Below are 21,165 nucleotides of genomic sequence, written 5' to 3' on the forward strand. Positions count from 1 at the left end.
TGTGTTGCCGCTGATGATTATAATCTCCGCTTTGAAAATTATTCTTGATTTTGACTATTTTAAGATTTTTTTTCTTCATCCTCTTATCTTGTCCATTGTATTTTGGGATGAAAAAAAAGCACTCCACCATCTCAGTCGGTATAAAGCAGATGAATAACCTAATTCCACAGCATCATTCTAATGCATAGAAAAAATCCAAACTTAAAAGGGATTTAGAAAAGGAAAATCTTATTTCCGAATCATTGTACATTTCAATTTGGCATTCTTATGGTCAATAAGTAATATCTCAAGAATTAGAATTAATCCTAATTGTTATGTACGACAATGAAATTAACTATACCTTTCAAATCAATAAATCTGTTCTATTGATTTTAAAAAAGGATCAAGCTGCGAAAAAAAAAAAAAAAAAAACGAAGTTCTATTCTAAAAATAGAAAAGGAGAAAAACCAAGCAAGGGATAAACATAATTTTCCCTCAATTAGTTGATTTAGCCCTTATGACCACCCAAACCCTCACCCTTTTCTTGCTCCGCGCTCTCTCTGTGCAAGTATTGTTCATGCGTAAGGTCCAGAGAATTTTTTCAAAATTAAAGTAAAAAAATTGTTTAATAAATCACTTTTTAATACTTAAATACTAAAAAAAAAAAAAATCATTGTAAATTTTCAAACTAAAAAAATACAAAGGTTGAAAATCTTTTCTAATTATTTATTCTAATTTCATAATTTACCGAGCAACAAATACTTTTTGCCCCTTCAAGGTATGTCATTCTTCCATTCAATACAATATATCAATAATTAAAATTAATTCTAATTAGGTTAAGTCAGTTTGATTGGTTAGTGATGATTAATAGCCTATTTGGTCAAGCTTCTAAAATCAGCTTATTTTGAAAAGTGTTTTCTTTCAAAAGTGCTTTTCAAAAAAATAATTTTGGTGAGAAGAAGTTTGTGTTTGGCCAATTAATTTAAAAAACACTTTTGAGCAACAATTAATGTTTTGTCAAGCTTTTAAAAAGCTTTTAAAAACACGTCAGTCGGTTATAGGGAAAACCGAGGAAAAACCTACAGACTTGTTAATGTCAGAAAATAGTGTCTCGAAACACAAAGACCGACAGACTCTGTTGATTAAAACCGAGGGAGTCCACTAGCTAAGTAAAATACACTAGACTTATTTTTATGGAAAACCCTAAGATAAAAATAAATACTTCTATCGCAGTGATTCTTTAAAAAAAGAAATAGTTTCCGTACATTTTTGCTTGAAAATAACCGACATACGTCCGTTGGTTTTCATAAAAAATAATAAAAATTTTAAAAATAGCGTCCCTTGATTTTATCCATCGGTTTTCGTCCATGGTATTTTCGCTTGTTTTAGTAGTGACAATTTTTCTAGTTTCTGCTTTTTCTAATTTACTTATGTCGGTTTTGTCCCGAGGTATTGGACATTTTATTTAGTAATGTATACCTCTAAATGTGTAATTTCTCGCTGATTTTTTCTTCTTTTTTTTCATAGTTCTCGTAAAATCTAACAAACAGTTCGATAAATATGTTGTCGGAACCTAAAAGTGTTAACTTTTGGTGAGCTTAAAGGACCAAAACTGTTAAATGCATACTTAAGGGACTATTTTTACCAATCCTCATAGTTAAGGGACCATTTTGATTAACTTGTGGCAAACTTAAAGGACCAAACTATTAAGTGCATAGTTAAGGGACTATTTTGAACCTACTCTCATAGTTAAAGGACCATTTATGTCCTTTTCTCACATAATATTCAATGCAAAAGGATTATATTTAAAGACATAAATAGGGGTAAAATAGTCCAAAATCTCTCATAATTAATACCCCCTCCGTCCTATAATTTGTTTGACACTTTTCGTTGTTCGAGAGTCAAACGAGTTGTTCTTTGACCGTAATTTTTTCATATGTCTTTTAAATATTTTAAATTATTAATTATGGTGACTTATTGTACTTTTTTTATGTAGTTTTCAAATACGTAAATTTTATTTCAAAAAATTTAAAGATTCTATGTTCAAACACAAGGTCAAAATTAAAAAAATTTGCTCTCAAAAAGCAAAAAGTGTCAAACAAATTGAGACAGAGGGAGTATTTTCCGGTGGCGGACCCAGGATTCAGTGATTACGTGCTTACCTTAAAATCAACAAAAAATATATTGCTTTGAGTAGGATTCGAAATTTGTTACTCCATGGCTTAACCCCTACAACCTTTTAACCGGAGCACCAAGATCTTTTATTGCCTCATGGGTGCTATTTATTATTTTATACCAAAACTTCAATATTTTTTATATATCTACGTAGAGTATTCGCTACAGTTAATGGGTGCTCGAGCACCAAAACTTAGCACATGCGTCCGCCCGTGAAATTTTTTTAAGGAGTGTGAATGAGAAACACAAGATATAATTTGGGACGGATGGGAGTAGCTATTATCAAAAAGTAATTGCGGTGCGAATTGAGTGTACTAACTTCAAATTTATTTCAGGTTTTAAAGCAAAAATAGGACCTGGGAGAATAATTTGTCCACGTAGGTCAACAACTTCACGTGAGATAGCAGAAAATTTGGGGAGAATTTCAATGGATTTTCCAACGGCTATGATTGAGTCGTTATAACAATTGCGCCGTTTAGGTAAACGTGGGTTTGAGAATCCATGGTTATGATCATAGCATTTGTTGAGTATTAGAATTGAGTTAGTAGTATTTGACTTTGTTGGTTCCATTATTTTGATCAAATCAAATTTTAGTGCTCCAAAGTCAAATATGTAAGGATTCTTTTCTTTATTCAACACTACAGAGTCAGAATAGGCTAGAAAAAAAGAAGAATCGGGTAGTATTGGTATGGAGTAAGGTCAATGAACTGTTTATTCGATTTGGAGAGTGCACATCCTTTAGCGGCTAAAAACGGTTTATGTATTTTTTTTTTCATTTTTTTGTACGGATTGCCCTTCAAAAGCACTGGTCTTTAATTTTTGCCCCTCAAATGGGTGATCTTTAATTTTTGCGTTTCGCCTAATACCTCAAGGTTCTCGATTCGAACCCAGAACCTTCACAAGGCAGAGGTTTGAATTCGCAAGGCAGAGGTTTGTATTCGCAAGACAGAGTTTTGTATGCAAACTCTACCTCAGGCAGAATTTTGAAGGCAAAACTCAGAGTTTGCAAAACTCTACCTCACATGCAAAACTCTGCCTGCAGGTAGAGTTTTGCATTTAAATTTTGCCTGAGGCCAAAGTGTGTTTTGCATTTAAATTCTGCTTGAGGCCTAACTTTGGCCCGAATAGACCTAATTTTGCTACAAAACTCTACCTTGTGAATTTTTTTTTTTTTTGGATTGAGCCGGGGTTCGAACCCCAAACCTCCAGTATTAGGCGAAGGGCAAAAATTAAAGACAGCCAATTTGAGGAGCAAAAATTTAAAGACCAGTGCCTTTGAAGGGTAATCGTGCAAATGACCTTTTTTTTTAAAGTGCTTTTCATTAAAGTACTTTTCACGAGAAACGGTTTGTGTTCGGCTAATTCATTTGAAAAGTGCTTTTGACGGCTGTTAATAAGCATATTGTATTTGGCTCTTCTTTTAAAAGTGTTTTTGAGTGTCAAATTATGAAAAAGGACAAGTATCACTGAACGTTTACTATTAAGATTGTTTTACAGAGAAAAATTACTTTAAATATCTATTATGGAAGACTTCAATTAAGTTTTTTTTTACTTTTATTTAATTAAAATTTAATAATATATATTAAAAATTCAATTAATATAATACATAGGTAAATGAAAAACAAATACTAAATATTGATATAATATCAACAAGATAATTTAAATATACTAAAAAACTACAATCAGAACAAAATTCAAAATCATTCCACAAATCAAAATTCAACACGAAGAATTATTGATTAGAAATACTGAGAGATATACTTGGTAAATATGTATTTATTGCAGGGATATTTTTGTTTTGAAAAAAATAATTTTCTACTTCTGCTTCTTCCCAACCGCAGAAAAACTGCTTCTGCTTCTACTTAAAAGTAGTTTTACTAATTGACGGAACACCTCAAATATCCAAAATAAGTGTTTTTTCTACTAAAAAAAAAAAAAGCGTTCGGCGAATCAAACTACCCTAAGGGTGTGTTTGGTGGGAAGGAGAATGTTTTTGAAAAAATATTTTTTATGAAAAATAAGTGGATTTTAGTGAACAAATACTATTGGGATTTGCATGGGGATGTGGGATGGTGGGGATGGCGGTTATGGGGTTAGGTTGGGGTGGGGTGTGTATTAATATGGAATGCTACATATATCATTTGTTTTTTATAAAAAAAAGTTATTTTTCTAATTTTTAAGTGATTTATTTTATTATAAATAATATTTACTATAAATTTTAACCAACCAAACATGAAAAGTTTGAAAAACTGTATAGAATTTCGACGGCTATGATTGAGTCGTTTTGGATAACAATTGCGCCGTTTTAGTAAATACGGGCTTGAGAATCCATGGTCACGATCATAGCCTTGTTGAGTAATAGAATTGAGCTGTTGTTCCACTTTGAGCCTGTTTGGCTTAGCTAATTTAAAGTAACTGATAAGCATTAAGTGTTAATAAGCATTTTTAAGTGTTGAAGCTGATTTGATAAATAAAAAGTTATGCGTTTGGATAAAAGTGCCGAAACTAATAATAAGCTGCCGAAGAGTTTGACAAAAAAAGTGTTGGTAGGCATTTTTTCTGTTAAAATGACTTAAATACACTTAAAAGTTATTTACACTAATAAGAACGTTATATTTATAAGTTTTTAAATATCAAATACACAATAATTTATGCCTCATTTTATTTTTAATAGTTTAACAAGGGATAATGAAATGATAACATACAATATGTGCATGATTTCTCCTTCAAGAACCTTTGAGAAGAGTTTCAGATTCTCGTATGTTTTTAATATTGGTAGGGGAGAGCTGCTAGGTTTTAAAGACGTAAGGTGAGGAAGTGACGTGATGGAAAGGGTTAGGTTTTATTAGAGTAAGGGTATTTCAGGGATTAAGAAATAATATTAGGGATAGAATATTAAAAGTCTTGGTCAAACTAAATGTGCTTATAAGATCAAAAATAATAAGTTGGGGGAGACTTCCTTATGGCTTATGACTTATTTTTGGCTTATTAGCACTTGACATATAAGCATTTTTATTTGTACCAAACGCGGAGATAAGCCGAAAAGTGTTTATAAGTTGGTCGCCAAACGCCCTCTTTGTTGCTTCCATAATTTTGTTCAAATTCCAGTGTTCGAAAAGAACAGGAGTTGGAACTTGGACGGGAGGAAGGTCATTGAATTGTTTATACGGTTAGCAAAGAGGACCTTCCATTTCCCTCTTTCACCCACAATTTTAATTGCTACCGTTTGGATATAAAAAAAAAAATCTTTTTTTCCCCCAGTTTTTTTTGTTATATAAGTATATTATAATGATTTTTTCCCTTTTCTCGCTCCCCTCTCTATGTGCAAGTAGTGTTCTTAGCTTTGTGAATTCTAAGTAGGCGTTTAGCCATGAAAATCAAATATTTTTCATTTTATTTGGTATTTTGGAGTTGGAGTTGAAGATGGAGTTATGTTTGGTTATAGTTTTTGCACAAAATATTTGGTTGTTTGAGTGTATTAAAAGTGAAAACAAGTTTTTTAGTGTTTTTCAAATTTCAAATACAACTTTCATGGCCAAATGCTGGTTCTGGAAAAAAGTGAAAAAAATTTCCGAAAAAAAGTGTATAATTCTCATGGCCAAACGGGTACATATCTCACTAGAAGCATCGAGTCGTACTAGCAGACACAAGTATCGTGGGGTGTAAGTCCCAATCTTTTGAATATTTGCCTAGGCGTAAGTCTCGACTTTCTAGACGTTTATTCAGGACGTAAGTCCAGAGAGTTTTTTTCAAATTAAAGTAAAAAATTGTTTAATAAATCACTTTTTAATACTTAAATACTAAAGAAAAAAAAGCATTGTAAATTTTCAAACTAAGAAAATACAAAGATCAAAAGTATTTTCTAATTATTTATTCTAATTTCATAATTTATCGAGCAACAAATATTTTTTGCCCCTTCAAGGTATGTCATTCTTCCATTCAATACAATATCTCAATAATTAAAATTAATCCTAATTAGGTTAAGTCAGTTTGATTGGTTTTAGATGAGGATTAATAGCATATTTGGTCAAGCTTTTAAACTCAATTTATTTTGAAAAGTGTTTTTTTTCCGAAAGTGCTTTTCAAAAAAATAATTTTGGTGAGAAGAAGTTTGTGTTTGATCAATTAATATATAAAAACACTTTTGAGCACCAATTAATGTTTTGTCAAGCTTTTAAAAAGTGTTTTTAAGTGTATTTTTCTCAAAAGTGCTCTTCAAAAAAGTATTTATGGGGAAAAACTACTCTTTTTAGCTTCTAAAAACAACTTCTGCTACTCCTCAAAAGCACTTGTTTTCTCCTGAAACGTTGATCAAACAACTCACTTTTTTAAAATAAGCAGTTTTGGAGAAAAATAAGCTTGGCCAAACAAGCTATAAGTTACGCAAAAAAAAGAAAAAAATCAGAATTTGTATAAAATTGATAATATATATATATATATATATATATATATATATATATATATATATATATATATATATATATATATATATATATATATATATATATATATATATATATATATATATATATATACGCTATAATCAAAGATCCGCATATGACATCACCTCTCTATAACAACTAACTTTTTTCGGAACCGATTTTTTATGTTATATTTTACTTCTGTATAACGACATTTGACCTATAACAACAATAACCAACTTTATAATAGTACGCTCTTTGTAAAATTACCCTCCATATAACAGTTATCTTCTTTTTTTTGGTAATATAAATAACTAACCCTCTTTATAAAAATAGAATATCTATAATTATCAATAATAAGTGTAGAGATTCTGACCAAATATTTAATTTGAGACTTTACTATAATATATCTATGACAGAATATTACATATAAATAAATAATTTGTAATCTAAAAATATCATTGTCTTCTATTTTTACTTATAATTAATTTTCAAAAAGAAAAAAAGAAGAAGCGTTATATACGAAACAAGCTACACTTATAAATTTCTTCCATTAATCTTGAAAAAAAATTAATTTCAAGAAGATTTAAAATATGTATCTTAGAGCATAAAACTTTACACATTCAATTACGAATTTATTGAAATTGTATAAATTTTTAAATTATTAGTAAGTGAAGAAGCACATCTTTAAGATTTAAAATTTAAATAATTTTTCATAGCATTAAAAAATAAAATAAAAAAATTTATACATCTTTTTTACTTATAAGACCAATTATTAATTAAATACCAAATACTATTATAGATATATAATATCAACTCCTAATAACGATAAAAAAATTTCGAACTCAACTATGTGATATATATAGTGGTTTGAGGGTATAATAAAGAGAAAAACGAAGCAAAGGGGATAACACATAAAATAATTTCTCCCCAATTACTAGTTTGATTTGGCCCCTTGTGACCACCCAAACCCTCACCTCCTCTCTCTCTCTCTTCTCTCTGCAAAAAAAAACAAGTATTGTTTCATAGCGCTTTGGTGAACCCTAAATCTGTCTCTCATTAATCAAATCCAACACATTATTCGCCCAATTAACTTAATCTCTATTCCTTAATCTTCTTCTTCTTCTTCGATGGCTGAAAATAGAAAGTTGGATCTACCTGACGATCTTCTTTCTTCCACCCGCAAAGGTATCCTTTTACTCTTTTTTTTTTTTGTTTTGTTTTGAATTTTTATTATTCGATTCTATTTGATTTAATGTTAATGCTATATATTAGGGTTTATTTATTGATCCGAGTTGTCTAGTTGTTTGAACTTAATTTTGCTTCTTCTATTGTCACCCAATTTGAATCTAGGGTTTTGAATGTTCATGTGATTTGATTTGATTTAATATCTCATTAATGCTATGTTAGGGTTTTATTGATCTGAGTATAGTTGATTGAACTCTGTTTGCTGCTAATTTGAGTCAATTTGAATTTCTAGGGTTTCAGATTCCTCTTTTAGTGTCCTTTTTCCTTTTTGTTTTGGTTTTGGTTTTTTGAAATTTTTATACGATTCGATTTGATTTAATCTCATTAATTGCTGTGTATTAGGGTTTTATTGAGACGCGTTTATTTGATTGAACTTAGTTGGCTTTGCTTCTATTGTGAAATGACTCAATTTGAATTTCTAGGGTTTTGAATGTTTATGCGATTCCATTTGATTTAATTTAATTAATGCTATGTTAGGGTTTTATTGATCTGAGTTTAGTTAATGGAACTCTGTTTGCTGCTTCTATTTTGATTCAATTTGAATTCTAGGGTTTCAGATCAGACTTTTTTTTTTTTTTTTTGCTATGGTCTTTTAGGTTATCCTTCAGTATGTATTTATAATTTCGATTTGATTTGTTAAACTCCCTTGAGCCGAGGGTCTATCGGAAACAACCTTCCTACCTCCCAAGGTAGGGGTAAGGTCTGCGTACACTCTACCCTCCCCAGACCCCACCTTGTGGGAATATACTGGGGAGGGTTGTATGTTGTTGATTTGATATGTTAAACCATGTGAAATGTTGCTGTATGAAAATTTGACTCAATGTCTCTCGGACGTACTGTTTACTGTAAATTGAGATAAAGCGGACGTCTGAGATGAAGCGGACTTCAATTAGTCTAGAATTGAGGTGTGTTTGATTGATTGTGTAAATCAATGTCTTTGTTGGACTTTTGAACTCTAAGTAGAAGTTAATTCGATAAGTTTAATGATCCTTTCTTATAACTTAGAATTTAAAAGGAGTCAAAACTCGTCTTTATTGAAAAATTGAAGAAAAGCCCTTTCGTTAGAAGTAAGAAAGAACCTTTCTAGAAAAAAAAAAGAGAGAGAGAGAGAGAGAACTGGAATCTATACATTGATTCACAATTTTTTTGAACCGTATGCATCAAAAGGAGCATGTACGGTTCCTAAGGGACACAATCTTACCCTAATCAACAGACTTTATCGAGGAAGATCACTTTTCTTAGGCAAGGGATTAATAGTGAGATTTGGAATCAACATATTGGTCTTATGGTATATCTCAGTATTGAGGATGAGACCAAAGATCCGTATTTGTTTATAAACTCTCCTGGTGTGCTTCACCTTAAATGTGGGAATTCAGCAAAACTGGGAGGAAGCAACTATATTCTCAGATTGTACTCAACTATTTGCCTCATTCACAAAAACTATTGCTTGAACTTTTGTGATGAGGCATTAGCGTTACTGCTTGGACTCCAATATTCCCAAAAAATTTCAGGATTAGAAGATAAATTAATTTGAATTATAGTGGTGTTTTTTTGTATCTAGATTTTAAGATGTCGTTTGTTATCCCTTTTGTATTTCTCACTTCAGTGTTGTGTTTCTGATTTTTGGCATCATTTAGTGCACAAACCAGAAATTGATGCTACTTTTTTACCAGAAATTGTCGTGTTTGTTCTTATTTCATTTTCGTGCGTTCATGTTTTACATTTCTTAAGAATCATCTGCAGGTAATGATGATGACAAGTCATTCTTGGTGTCTATTGAAGATTCAAAAGGTAGTTCATGTCCCTTCTTTTAACTGTGTTTGGATGTGGATTATGTATCTGATACTGTTGAAATGACTTCGTAGCTTCTTAGCTGTTTTACTATACCCATATTTGACCTTTTAGCCGCTACTCACATTATGCTGCTTTTCTTGGTTGCCTTTTCTTTAGATCAAGCAGTGGTGGATAGTAACATTCCTTTGTCTCCACAGTGGCTTTATACTAAACCCAGCGAGACTAAGATGGTGAGTTTGCATCCATTTGAGATACTAGCTTTATTCTGTTGGTTAACTCTTGGTCCTTTTGCTATCTAACGTATAATCACATCATACTTATATTTAATGGAGATCACCAGTGAGTCTATCTCTTTTTTAATCCTTCGAGCATTTTATAGTTTGACTTGGGCACTTTTCCTTTCCAAGTAGTAAATTATTTTGATTGTTCTATCCAAGTAGTATGTTTGTAATATTTCCCTAAATTATGTCGGCAAATCTTAGTGTCGACCATTCTCAGAAGTTAATTTATTTTATTAGTGTATATTATACTTGATATATGGTTTAGAATTGGAGAAGCCATAACATATTGTGAGAACGTAGACATGGACTTAGCAGCATGTCAAAAATAAAATGATGAACTTGGACTCAATTGTGTGTATAAAATGTGATGAATATTAGAATGTGCTATATAATGAGTTTTCCTTTATTTAGACACTCACTAACTTGAAAAAGCAAAAGATTCCAAATTCCCTTGTCCAAGTTACTTGGGGGCCACGTGAAGATGAATTACTGTATTATCAGAGTACATACTTCCTATAGCAGCCTGACTGGTGTGTAGATAATGTTGAAGAAGCGAAGACATTGCCCGCTAACCCTGCAGTTCCAAGATGTCTGGTCAATTCGTAAATTCTGCTTTCTAATGTAATGGAATGTACTTGGTGTAAAGAGTTGCTTAGGATTTTGACGACTAATTGATTTTTGTTACTCATAGTATTAACCACCCATGAATATAATAGGAATTGCTTTCTTCATGAATGTTCCTTCTTGACATTGCATTTCATTAGGAATTACATTTGGACGTCACTATTGGTTCTGCTCGCCGGGCTAATTGTATACAAACCAACTAGATAAATTCCCTGGGAAATATCTCACTATTTTACCTTGTCAAAAAAAAAAAAATGTTTCGCTATTTTACTTAGGCTGTATATCCATTTCACGTTTCAGCCTCATATTGGGTTGACTACTGTCTCTTATTTCCTTCTAGACCATGTTTGGAGAAATTGTTCAAATACCATTTTGTGCCAGCTTTGGTTGTCCTAGACAGAGTTTGAGTCCTATTGATGTGTCACCTTCACGAAGGATTAGTCTTACTTAAATAGATAAATAATCTTTTTACTGCATTCTGATTTTCTATGTTCATTCTCTAGGTATTTCAAGTAGTGGATGTGATACCTGTCCATTTACCAACTTCACCACTGCTATTAGTTCTTCAAATGCAATACTGTTTCTCACTCTATTTTAATTTATAACTGTTTCTCACTCTATTTTAATTTATAACTGTTTCTTACTCTATTTTATTCACATAGGAAATGCGTGCACCAAGTTCTCTCTCTCTTGGAAGTTCTGCTGATACAAGTCAGAAGGACGCTCGGCGTTCAGATGTGTCCGATGACAAAAAGGATTGGAGAAGACCCACAGCAGAGACAGAGAGTGCCCGTCGTTGGCGTGAAGAAGAGAGGGAAACTGGCTTGCTTGGTAGAAGAGATCGTAGGAAAACAGATCGCCGTGCTGATAATAATGCTCCTACCAAAGAAACCACAGATGCTAGAGCTTTACCTGCATCTGACAGGTGGAACGACGTTAATAACCGCAATTCAGGGCATGATTCCAGGCGTGATACCAAGTGGTCCTCTAGGTGGGGTCCTGATGACAGAGAAAAGGAAGTGCGGAGTGAGAAAAGGATAGGTGTAGACAAGGATGAAGTTCACAATGAGGTTCAAACATTTGGTGCTAACCGTACTGTGTCCGAGCGGGAGTCAGATACTCGAGATAAGTGGAGACCCCGGCATAGATTGGAGGCTAGCTCTGCTGCTCCTGGTTCCTATCGTGCTGCTCCAGGATTTGGAGTGGAAAGAGGAAGAGTGGAGGGGTCAAATGTGGGATTTGCCATAGGGCGTGGTAGATCTAGTGTGGCTATCTTAAGACCTCCTTCTGGGTCTGCAGTTTGTGCTGCACAATTTGACAGTTCTGTCCCTGGGAAACCAAGCATCTCAGCTCACGCATTTTGTTATCCGAGGGGGAAGATTCTGGATATTTACCGCAAGCAAAAGCTGGACCAATCTATTTGTAGCTTGCCTGTAAATATGGAAGAAGTACCCCCTGTCACTCAACTAAGCGTCATTGAACCATTAGCTTTTGTTGTTCCTGATTCTGAGGAGGAGGTAAGCTGTGTGGATTACTCTATTATTGGACTCTTGCCTATAGTTAGTGATTAAGTCATTGATAATTTTATCTTGCTTAATCAACTTATAGGCTATCCTCAATGATGTATGGAAAGGTAAAATTACTGGTAGTGGTGTATCGTACAATTCTTACAGAAAAGGCCGATCAATGGATACTGTTACAGGTAATTTTCTTGATCACTCTCTCAGTTTCTTGCTATGTTGCTTGGACCATCACTGAATTTGTTCATTTTCCAGAAATAGGGGATGCAGAGGAGATAGCTGATAGGTTTCCAAAAACATTAAAAGATGTTGAAGAGGCTAATGCTAATAGCCTTTTATGTGGAAATGGTGTCAATATCACTTCGAGTGGTAATCTGTTTAACTTCTTTTGTTTTGGAATTCTTTTGAGTGTTGCTCATCTAGATTGCTTTTCTTGTTGATATGACAAAGCAATTTGTTTTCTCTCTAGAAGGAGATGGAAATCATGAAGTACAGAAAGACACAGTTTCTGAAGATATCGCTATGGATGAGAATTTGTTGATCAGGAAGACAGCTGACAATATAGGCAGATTGAAAGATAGTGGTAGATCTCAACTTGATCATTCTGAAATCAAGTTACCTGATTCTGCAACAACTCGGCAACCTCTCTTTGAGAAAATTGAACAGAATGTTACTTTTGATGTCAGTGCAAAGCTTCCTGATAATTCAGATTCTGTATACGTCATACCCTCTGATATCAGCAGCTCGAGACACAGTGGTATTGAAAATCAATCAGAGAGGGGTATTCCACCTGAGGAAATGAGTTTGTACTACTGTGATCCTCAGGGAGAAATTCAGGGACCATTTCTTGGAGTTGACATCATATCATGGTTTGAACAAGGATTTTTTGGAACTGACTTGTTGGTTCGCTTGGAAGGTGCTCCTGAGGATTCCCCTTTTTACGAGTTGGGTGACGTAATGCCGCATCTAAAATTTGGACATAGATATTCCAGTAATGCTGATCTCTCTAATGTAGATCAACCTGATGTATTAGAGGGGAAGTTAGAGTCTGGTGTATGCAGTTCTGCTGCTTTTGAGCTTGTTTCTTCAGCTCCCCTTGATGGATTAAACTGGCCGTCATCTGATTTTGATGGTCTTGCTGAACATCATTTTCAGTCAAAAGTACCTGATGTGTCATATTCTCAAAGTGAAGATTTCAATGAATTTGTTGGTCAAGGTGAAGCTTTGTCAGCATTTTATCCTTGAATTCCTATTTTATTTGTCAGTGGGGCATAACTTTATAGGAAGGGTGTCACAATTCTCTTCATCCCTGGACGCTGTTTATTGTGGATGACATAGTTTTAATATCTGATTCTTTGAAGATTTTTCATTTTGCAGAAACTTTATTTCCAGGAAGACCTGGAAGTAGTGGCAATCCTATTGGGAACACTTTGAGGGGCATCAACCATCCAATTCCTAGCGAATTGATGGAGCGTGGGGCTCCATCTCAGAAAGATAAAATGCACCCACTTGGTTTGTTATGGTCTGAACTCGAAGGCACTTCTAGAAGGAACGAACAAATTTCAAATGTTCCTTTTAGTGGAGGCGGTCAGGATCAAATTCTAAACCCTGTAGCAGCAAGGATTTCCCCGTTTGGTTCAAGGACCGAGTCAACCTCCACAGCGGAGATGTGGACTGATGCTTATAGAAGAAATGCTCCTTCTGAGCCCAACTTATATCAAAATGCCATGGATGGTCACCACCTAACGCACATGGACCGTGAACCGAATCACTTCGAATTGGCAGAGAAGATGTTCTCCCAGCAACTCCAACAACAACATCCACATAGTTTACTGTCTTCTCATAGTAGCCACTTGAATGAAACAATGCTAGAACGAGGGGCAAGCCATAATTCAATACACCAGCCACAGTTGGCCAGTCAAATGGAGCAGGATCTGGAGCGCGTTATGGCGCTTCAGCTGCAGCACCAAAGACAGCTGCAGCTTCAACAACACCAGCAGATGCAGCGAGAGCAACAGTTCCATCAACATCAGATTCTAATGAAAGAACAGCAAGAGTCTCATGCTAAACAGTTGCTTCTTGAACAACTGTTGCAGAGTCAAACTTTTGATACAAACCGTGCAAATTCTCGTTTTGATGCAAGGCCTAACAATGCTCTGGAACAGTTTTTGATGAAGCAGCAACTTCTAAGTGAACTACAACAACGCTCTCACCTTCATCCAAGACATACTGAACCATCAATTGAGCATCTCATTCAAGCAAAACTTGGTCAAATGCCGCATCAAGGGCATCAAACTGATTTGATGGAGCTCCTATCACGAGCAAAGCATGGCCAGATGCACCCTTTGGCACATCAAATTCTTCAGGAAGAACAACTGCATGGGAGGCAGTTGCCTGTTGAATTAAGGCGACAATTTGAAATGGAGGAAAATAGGCATTCTGGTTCTGTGTGGCCTGGAGATGAAGCTGGTCAGTTTCCTAGAATCCCGACTGATGTCCATCGATCCAACTCTGGATTTGGACCATTAGATTTTTATCCACAGCAACAAATACCATCTCCGGAAGAGCATTTAAGTCACCTTGAACGGAATTTGTCTGTACAAGATAGATTCCAACATGGTCTGTATGACTCTGGATTATTGCCATTTGAACGGTCAATGTCATTACCAGCTGGTGGTCCTGGAGTAAAAATGGATGTTGTAAATTCTCTAGTGCGGCAACAAGGTTTAGAAATGCAAGATCAGACTTCAAGAATGCATTCAGGTGGTCATATGGCTGGTCTCCCAACCGATGTCTACTCACAATCCCCTCACCACCCTATGGTTCCCAACCAGTTTCATGCTTTGCATTCAGATGGCATTGAAAAACAATGGTCTAAAACCAACGGTCAGTTACCTGTTGATTGGATGGAAACCCATATGAAGCAACTGAATCTCAATGGTGAGAGGGAAAAAAGGGATTTTGACGTCAAACAGCCTTCTGAAGATCCAAGTATGTGGATGTCGGCGGGCACAAATGATGACAGTTCAAAGCGATTGCTTATGGAACTGCTTCATCCCAAATATGGCCAGCAGTCAACTGAGCAAGTAGAATTGTCCGGTGGAATTGCATATGAGATGGGCTCACTGTCCAATCAAATTTCTGGAACAAATTCATCAAACCACTCATTCAATCCTCTGTTGAATCAGGATACGATTCCAAACCAAGCCTTCTCTGTAGGGTCATTTGGTTCTACTTCAGGTCTGCTACCACAAAGAGATCTAGTGGATCAGATGTCCCATGGTCTTGATGATGGTGAAAGGCTGCTCTTCAAATCTCATTCTGGAGCATTGGCAGAAACTGATTCTGTCTTCTCCAGCATCAGTGATGCCTCCCAGGTATGATACCTGTCTAGAGGTGCTCTTTATATTTAGGTAGTACAGGTGAGTGCTTACCTTTCAAGGTGGTTATATGCAGAGGCACTTAGAGGCTCGAGAAAGTCTTGTTGAGCAAGCTGGTCTGACGGCCATAACAGGGGACATCCCAGTAAATATTCTCCGCAGGCCTGCTTCTCGGGGGACTGGAGGTTAGTCTGTCTCTGCTCTCTATTTTCCTGGTTGCTCTTTTTTTTTTTTTTTTTTTTCCTTTCAAATTTGGACTAATAACCACTATTTCAACCCAACTTCAGGTGGTAACATTGGCTTATGTGATGAAAAGATTGTGACAGGTGACTCTTTGCAAGAGGAACTTGCTAGAGAACGGTAAGGAACATCTTCCGCTACTATCCCAGTATAGGTCCTATGTTTATTTTGGCATACCATCTCTAAGTTTAAACTTTCATTGATTCTGATTGTTCAGAAATGTGGTTAGCATTGTAACTCTTATCAATCTGAATTATTTTGTTTTGTTTTTACCTAACCACTGTTTGGGAAACCGGTGATACAATTGTTGTTTTTCCATTTTTGTTGTTTCCTCCTCACTATTAAAGAAACTTCTCATGAAATATGACATTCTTGTGTATGTTATGCATTGATGGACCACCAACCAGGACTGTCTGCTATTGCTATATGAGAATGAAGATCTGGTAATGCTTGCATTATGCATCTATTTTGGTTCTTTTTTTGGACAGAGTGTCTGCTGCCACATCAAAAAGGCCAGAAAGCATTTTGCTGAAGCGTCCACCTGTCTCGCGAGTTTCATCTACCTTGGAAGGGTTTTCTGAACCGACTTCTGATTCACTTGTCAGAGGGAAAAATCCTTCGAATGCTTCTGAAGGTAAGTTTGTCTTTCTGCCTTTATTGCTGCTAGTTATCTCCTGTAGCGTCATGATTTAGTAATGATTCCAACCTGTATTGCACCTTGAAGATGTCTGGAGGAATATATCTTATCTCTTGTAACATCATGCACTTGTGCTTTCCACTGGTAATTGCTATCCAGCCTTTCTTCTAACACCTTCAAATTTTTTTCACTAGGGGAGAAAATGGAAGTTCGAGGCAGCACAGCAAAACAAGCCCCTGACAATGTGGCACCTGGAAAGAAAGATGTGCGCTTTCGACGAACTGCCTCGTGTAGCGATTCTGATGTTTCAGAGACATCATTCAGTGACATGGTTAGGAGTAATGCCAAGAAGCCAACAGCAGCCCAAGAGGCTCATGCTTCAGAATCATCAGATGGAACACAGGGTGCCCGTAGCGGCAGCAAGAAGAAAGGGAAGAAAGGAAGACAAATTGATCCAGCTCTTCTTGGATTCAAGGTCACAAGCAATCGCATCATGATGGGTGAGATACAGCGGATAGAAGATTAGTGGTTGTACAGTTGTTACTTCTTATATATTGTCCCAATCAATTCTCTTGCTGTACAGATTTTTAAGTTTCTGTAAAGTTCTCTCATTATTCTTTAGTTTTTTGTCCCTTTTCACCAATCTACATCCCCGTAGTGTACGGATGAGGGGATGTAGTTTTGTCAGAAATGATAACCAAATTAGTTGGGATAAGGTAGGAAATAGCTCGTATAGATTGTACCTTTACAGATCAAATGTAACATCATGTATCCTAATAAATCTTGTTCATTTTTAAATAGAGATAATGATTAAAAAAACACTATCATTGTTTTGCGAATTTCACACCCAACCATCAATTATTCCCTTTTTCTGCTTGAACTAGTACTGTATTAAAATACATCTCAACTATCAAACTGCGAAAAAGTCATGCAGCAGCCAGGAACTCTTTAAATAGGTACAGTAATAAAATCTATATATAGTTCAGATCAAAAGCAGTACATCAAGAAATAAACCATATCTTGAACTGTAAAACTAATCTTCACCAAAATAAAAGATCAGTCAGCATTGGAAGCGTCACAAAGGGCAAGAAAGTTTCTTTTTGAACAACTTTGAGAAGACAATTGGAGTGGCAAAAATGAGAACATGACATGTATGTTACTTTTTCCCCGACTGAAGGTACGTCTAAGCAAATAGGACACTGTTCATAATCATCCTCCTCTTTCACCAACACTTTCCCAAGTTCCATAATCAACATTGCTGGCCTCTCCTTTGGCGTAGGATTATTATCCACAACCGGTATAACTACAGAAACCACAATGGGAATGGGAAGCCATCTCGTGCCATTTGAAGTAATAAAAATCATTAGACGTGGCAAATATTTAGACCGTATATAATATACATATCTATAGTTTCAAAAGATTACGAAACGTAGCTACATTTTGGGTTTTGTAGCAAATACACATGCGTAACTAAATGTGCTGATACAACACTTTCGTGCGATTTCAAGTGATACAGTATTTGCTGATACAACTAATACTTGCTTGATACAGCAAGTGTAGTTATGTTTCGTAAAATACGTCAACTATAGCTACGTTTCGTATTACACTCTAAACTACAGCTATTTAGGAAATTTCGCGGCCAATTCAATAGCAAATAAAGCAATATTAGAAACAAGATTAGGTCGATGCTCCTCCGGTATGCAAATATACATGAAAAACCTATTTGCATAGTTGTTGAGATCGGTTATAATGGAATCGAACCCTAAAACATAGGTCCGTGACAAATACAACTCAGCAAAAGTGGTGTAGTCGGAGGAAACGTCAAAATTGTAAATCAGCAAGAGTGGCCGGCATAGTTTCCATTCACTACAAAAAAACTGGAATTAGCTATGAAATTCGTTGCTAATACGACGAGACGAATTTGGTTGTTTATCTGCAGAAGCTGACAAACTTAATTGGTAAGAGTTTAACTAAATTCAAGTGCTCAGCTGCTTTTATAGAGTAGAATAGACCAAATACCACTTGTTTAAGGATTCGGATTTGCCAAGCCTATTGAATGTTGGATACATTATTTTTTCCTACTAATATTTCTGGCAGGGCACAGTTACTAAAAAGAATTTTATTTGGAAACTTACTTTGATTTGTTTTGGGGTTAATGGAATAATATATACCTTGTCACTATTAAAATTTACTTTCCTTCGATGTTATGATTTACATAATGATAGAATATTTACTTTATTTTTAGTCTAAGAATATTCTATAATATTTATTTTCCTTCTAATGTCTAGGATCTATATTAATTACATAATATTTAGTTTCCTTTTAATTTAGTATTTATAAGGAAAGTAACATATTTCCTTTGTTTTATTTTTTTAGTTCTCTATAAATAATGATGTAGTCTTAATTTCAATGCAACAAACAATGCAAGAATCAAATACAAAGAGTTTTCATTCTTTCTCTCTTCGATTTTCTCTTCCGCTTTTTCTATTCCATAACAGTCACAAAATTGAGTATTTGTTCTGGCCAATTAAAACTTTTTGAAAAACTGAATAAAAGTTGAAGCATGGAGTAGGAAACTTAAAATCAACATAATTCTTAATGACTTTATTTCAAATGTTTGTTTTAATTTTTTGGATCGCATCATGAATTTAAATAGAACAGAGAACATTGCAACGTAACTAGATACTAGATAAGGAGCTTAAACTACATGTGGTGTACATAAACTGATAATCCAGACTGTGACGCAAATTTTAAATATTACATTAGATATATATTAGATAGGAAAAACGATTTGAGTTAGTCAATAATGGCAAATTTGGGCCAGCCATTTGGCTAATGGCAGGGGTACGAACGGGAACTGGTTAGACTTAAGATGCTGTTCAGCAACCACCTGTAATAACCAAAACAGTGAAAAATGTCAGATGAAGTTCAATATGACAAGAAATGGCAAAATACAATGAATGCTCCTGTTACATTTTGAAAAATAAGGCAAAAAGTCAATAAAAACGAAGAAAATAATTTAAAACCCTCAACTATCAAGAACTCACACAATTAAATCAAACCCTTCATTAAAATTTGCTCCTTTTTCCAAATCTAGGAAATTGATTGTTCCACACACCCATTTAAGAAACTGATTTTTTAATGTCATGTTTAGTTACATGTAACTCTCAACATGACAATTTAGCTAACTACACTGTCTATATTCCCATCCTAGTATGACCAAAAAAAAGACAGAAACAAAAAAGTAACAGATCCAAAAACCAACTAAAAAAGAATATCATATATATATATTATAGTCAATAAAAATAAAGATTTGTTATAACAATCATAATTAGTGGTCCCAGTTTTACAAGGCTCCGATTTGACTCAGAGCTCAAATATGCTCTCTCTAAATTTGTGAGTGCATCATGGTCACTGTGGTTGGGGGTGGGCATGCTACGGTATTTGAAACTTCAGTATGGTAATTTCGATTTTTGATTTCTAAAAATACTATATCATTACCATACCAAATTAATTCGGTATGGTTTGGTATTTTGAAATTCGGTTTCGGTATTTTACGATACGGTAAATCGATAAGCAAAGTTTGTTCGACTTTAACGAACATATAATCATATTGTAGAGAATTACTTCGCCTACTCAAGAAACGTCTTAATTATATCGTACTAACACCTCACATATGAAAAATTCAAAAGAAATTACAAACAATTCCCTTCGTAAATCAATTATACAACAAAAACATTTCAATCAAGAAAGAATAGTCAAAATTCAAACGTCTAAACAATTAATTTTGTGCTAATACTAATTTAAATATTTGTTAGTATTATAATATATATTAATATATAAGAATTGTATATGTAATTATATACTTCGGTATGGTATTCGATATTTCAGTATTTTCTTTATAAATAACAAATACCATACCGAATACCAATTTTTTTAAAAATACATACCTAATACCAGTACCAAATACCATAATACCAAAATCGTGATATAAAAAATTTCAATTTCGATATGATAATCGGTATGTGTCACACCATTGCCCACCCCTAACCGTGGCACTGTGCCTGCTTAGACTTAAGATTATACTTAATAATTTGGAGTTCTCAAATTTCTCGATCAAAATTGCATGCGCATTAAAAATCCAAAGATAGGTGTTCTATAGGGGCTCCACCTATGAGATTGTACTGAATATGTTGTTGTTGTTGTAGGTGTTTTATGAGGGCAATTTGAGCGATTGCCCTTATTCGGGGGTGGTCTTTAATTTTTGCACCTCAAATTACTGGTCTTTAATATTTGTCTTTCGCATAAAATTTTTGAGTTTCGGGTTTGAACCCTCGCTTAGTAAAAAATTTGCAAGATAGAGTTTAAAATCTACCTTAGGGCAGAGTTTCAAACTTTACTTTAAGACAGAATTTGCCTCAAACTTTACCTTATCAGACAGAGTTTGACTGCAGACTTTATCTTATCAGACAGAGTTTGACTGCAACCTGTACTTAAGACAGAGTTTTGCCTTCAGGCATAAGACAAAACTCTACCTTAAGATAAAGGTTTGCATTAAGGCAATTTTTTTTTTTTTTGTTTACTCAGCTAGAATTTTGCAAGACTTTGCCTTAAGGCCTAATTTTTTCTACGAAATTCTGCCTTGCCAATTTTTTTTTTGACTGAGCCAAAATTCGTACCCCGAACCTCAAAATATTAGGCGAAGAGCAAAAATTAAATACCAGCAATTTGAGGGACAAAAATTAAAGACCATGCCTCTGAAGGACAATCCGCGCAAAAAAATGATTCCATAGTGGGCAAGAAATCCCTTTCTATGGGGCCTATGATAGGGAAAATAAAGAGAGGAAAAATCATATAAATGTGGAA

General features: G+C 34.5%; 1 protein-coding gene across 4 annotated transcripts; it reads left to right on the forward strand.

Annotated features, from left to right (window-relative positions):
* The first annotated feature begins 7,492 nt into the window (after positions 1–7,492).
* LOC132032617 (protein ESSENTIAL FOR POTEXVIRUS ACCUMULATION 1-like) lies at positions 7,493–17,138 on the forward strand. Of its 4 annotated transcripts, none has more exons than XM_059422265.1 (12): positions 7,493–7,763; positions 9,555–9,614; positions 9,774–9,847; positions 11,185–12,039; positions 12,131–12,224; positions 12,298–12,411; positions 12,512–13,258; positions 13,420–15,419; positions 15,499–15,607; positions 15,710–15,782; positions 16,151–16,296; positions 16,494–17,138. In XM_059422265.1, exons 1-12 carry the CDS (start codon positions 7,706–7,708, stop codon positions 16,823–16,825), a joined length of 4,662 nt encoding a protein of 1,553 aa, XP_059278248.1. In that variant the 5' UTR covers positions 7,493–7,705; the 3' UTR covers positions 16,826–17,138. The 4 variants fall into 4 exon arrangements, with proteins under 4 accessions (XP_059278248.1, XP_059278249.1, XP_059278250.1 ...); XM_059422266.1 differs by having other exon boundaries at positions 12,515–13,258; XM_059422267.1 differs by having other exon boundaries at positions 9,567–9,614.
* The last annotated feature ends 4,027 nt before the right edge of the window (positions 17,139–21,165 follow it).

This window comes from Lycium ferocissimum, chromosome 10 (genome assembly GCF_029784015.1).
Source record: "Lycium ferocissimum isolate CSIRO_LF1 chromosome 10, AGI_CSIRO_Lferr_CH_V1, whole genome shotgun sequence".
Classification (NCBI taxonomy): Eukaryota; Viridiplantae; Streptophyta; class Magnoliopsida; order Solanales; family Solanaceae; genus Lycium; species Lycium ferocissimum.

Bases quoted from the DNA above. Each gene is read 5' to 3' on its own strand.
- LOC132032617 (XM_059422265.1), top strand. From the start codon at position 7,706: ATGGCTGAAAATAGAAAGTTGGATCTACCTGACGATCTTCTTTCTTCC. The intron at 9,848-11,184 runs GTGAGTTTGCAT...TTATTCACATAG, and splicing joins AACCCAGCGAGACTAAGATG to GAAATGCGTGCACCAAGTTC. The intron at 15,420-15,498 runs GTATGATACCTG...GGTTATATGCAG, and splicing joins GCATCAGTGATGCCTCCCAG to AGGCACTTAGAGGCTCGAGA.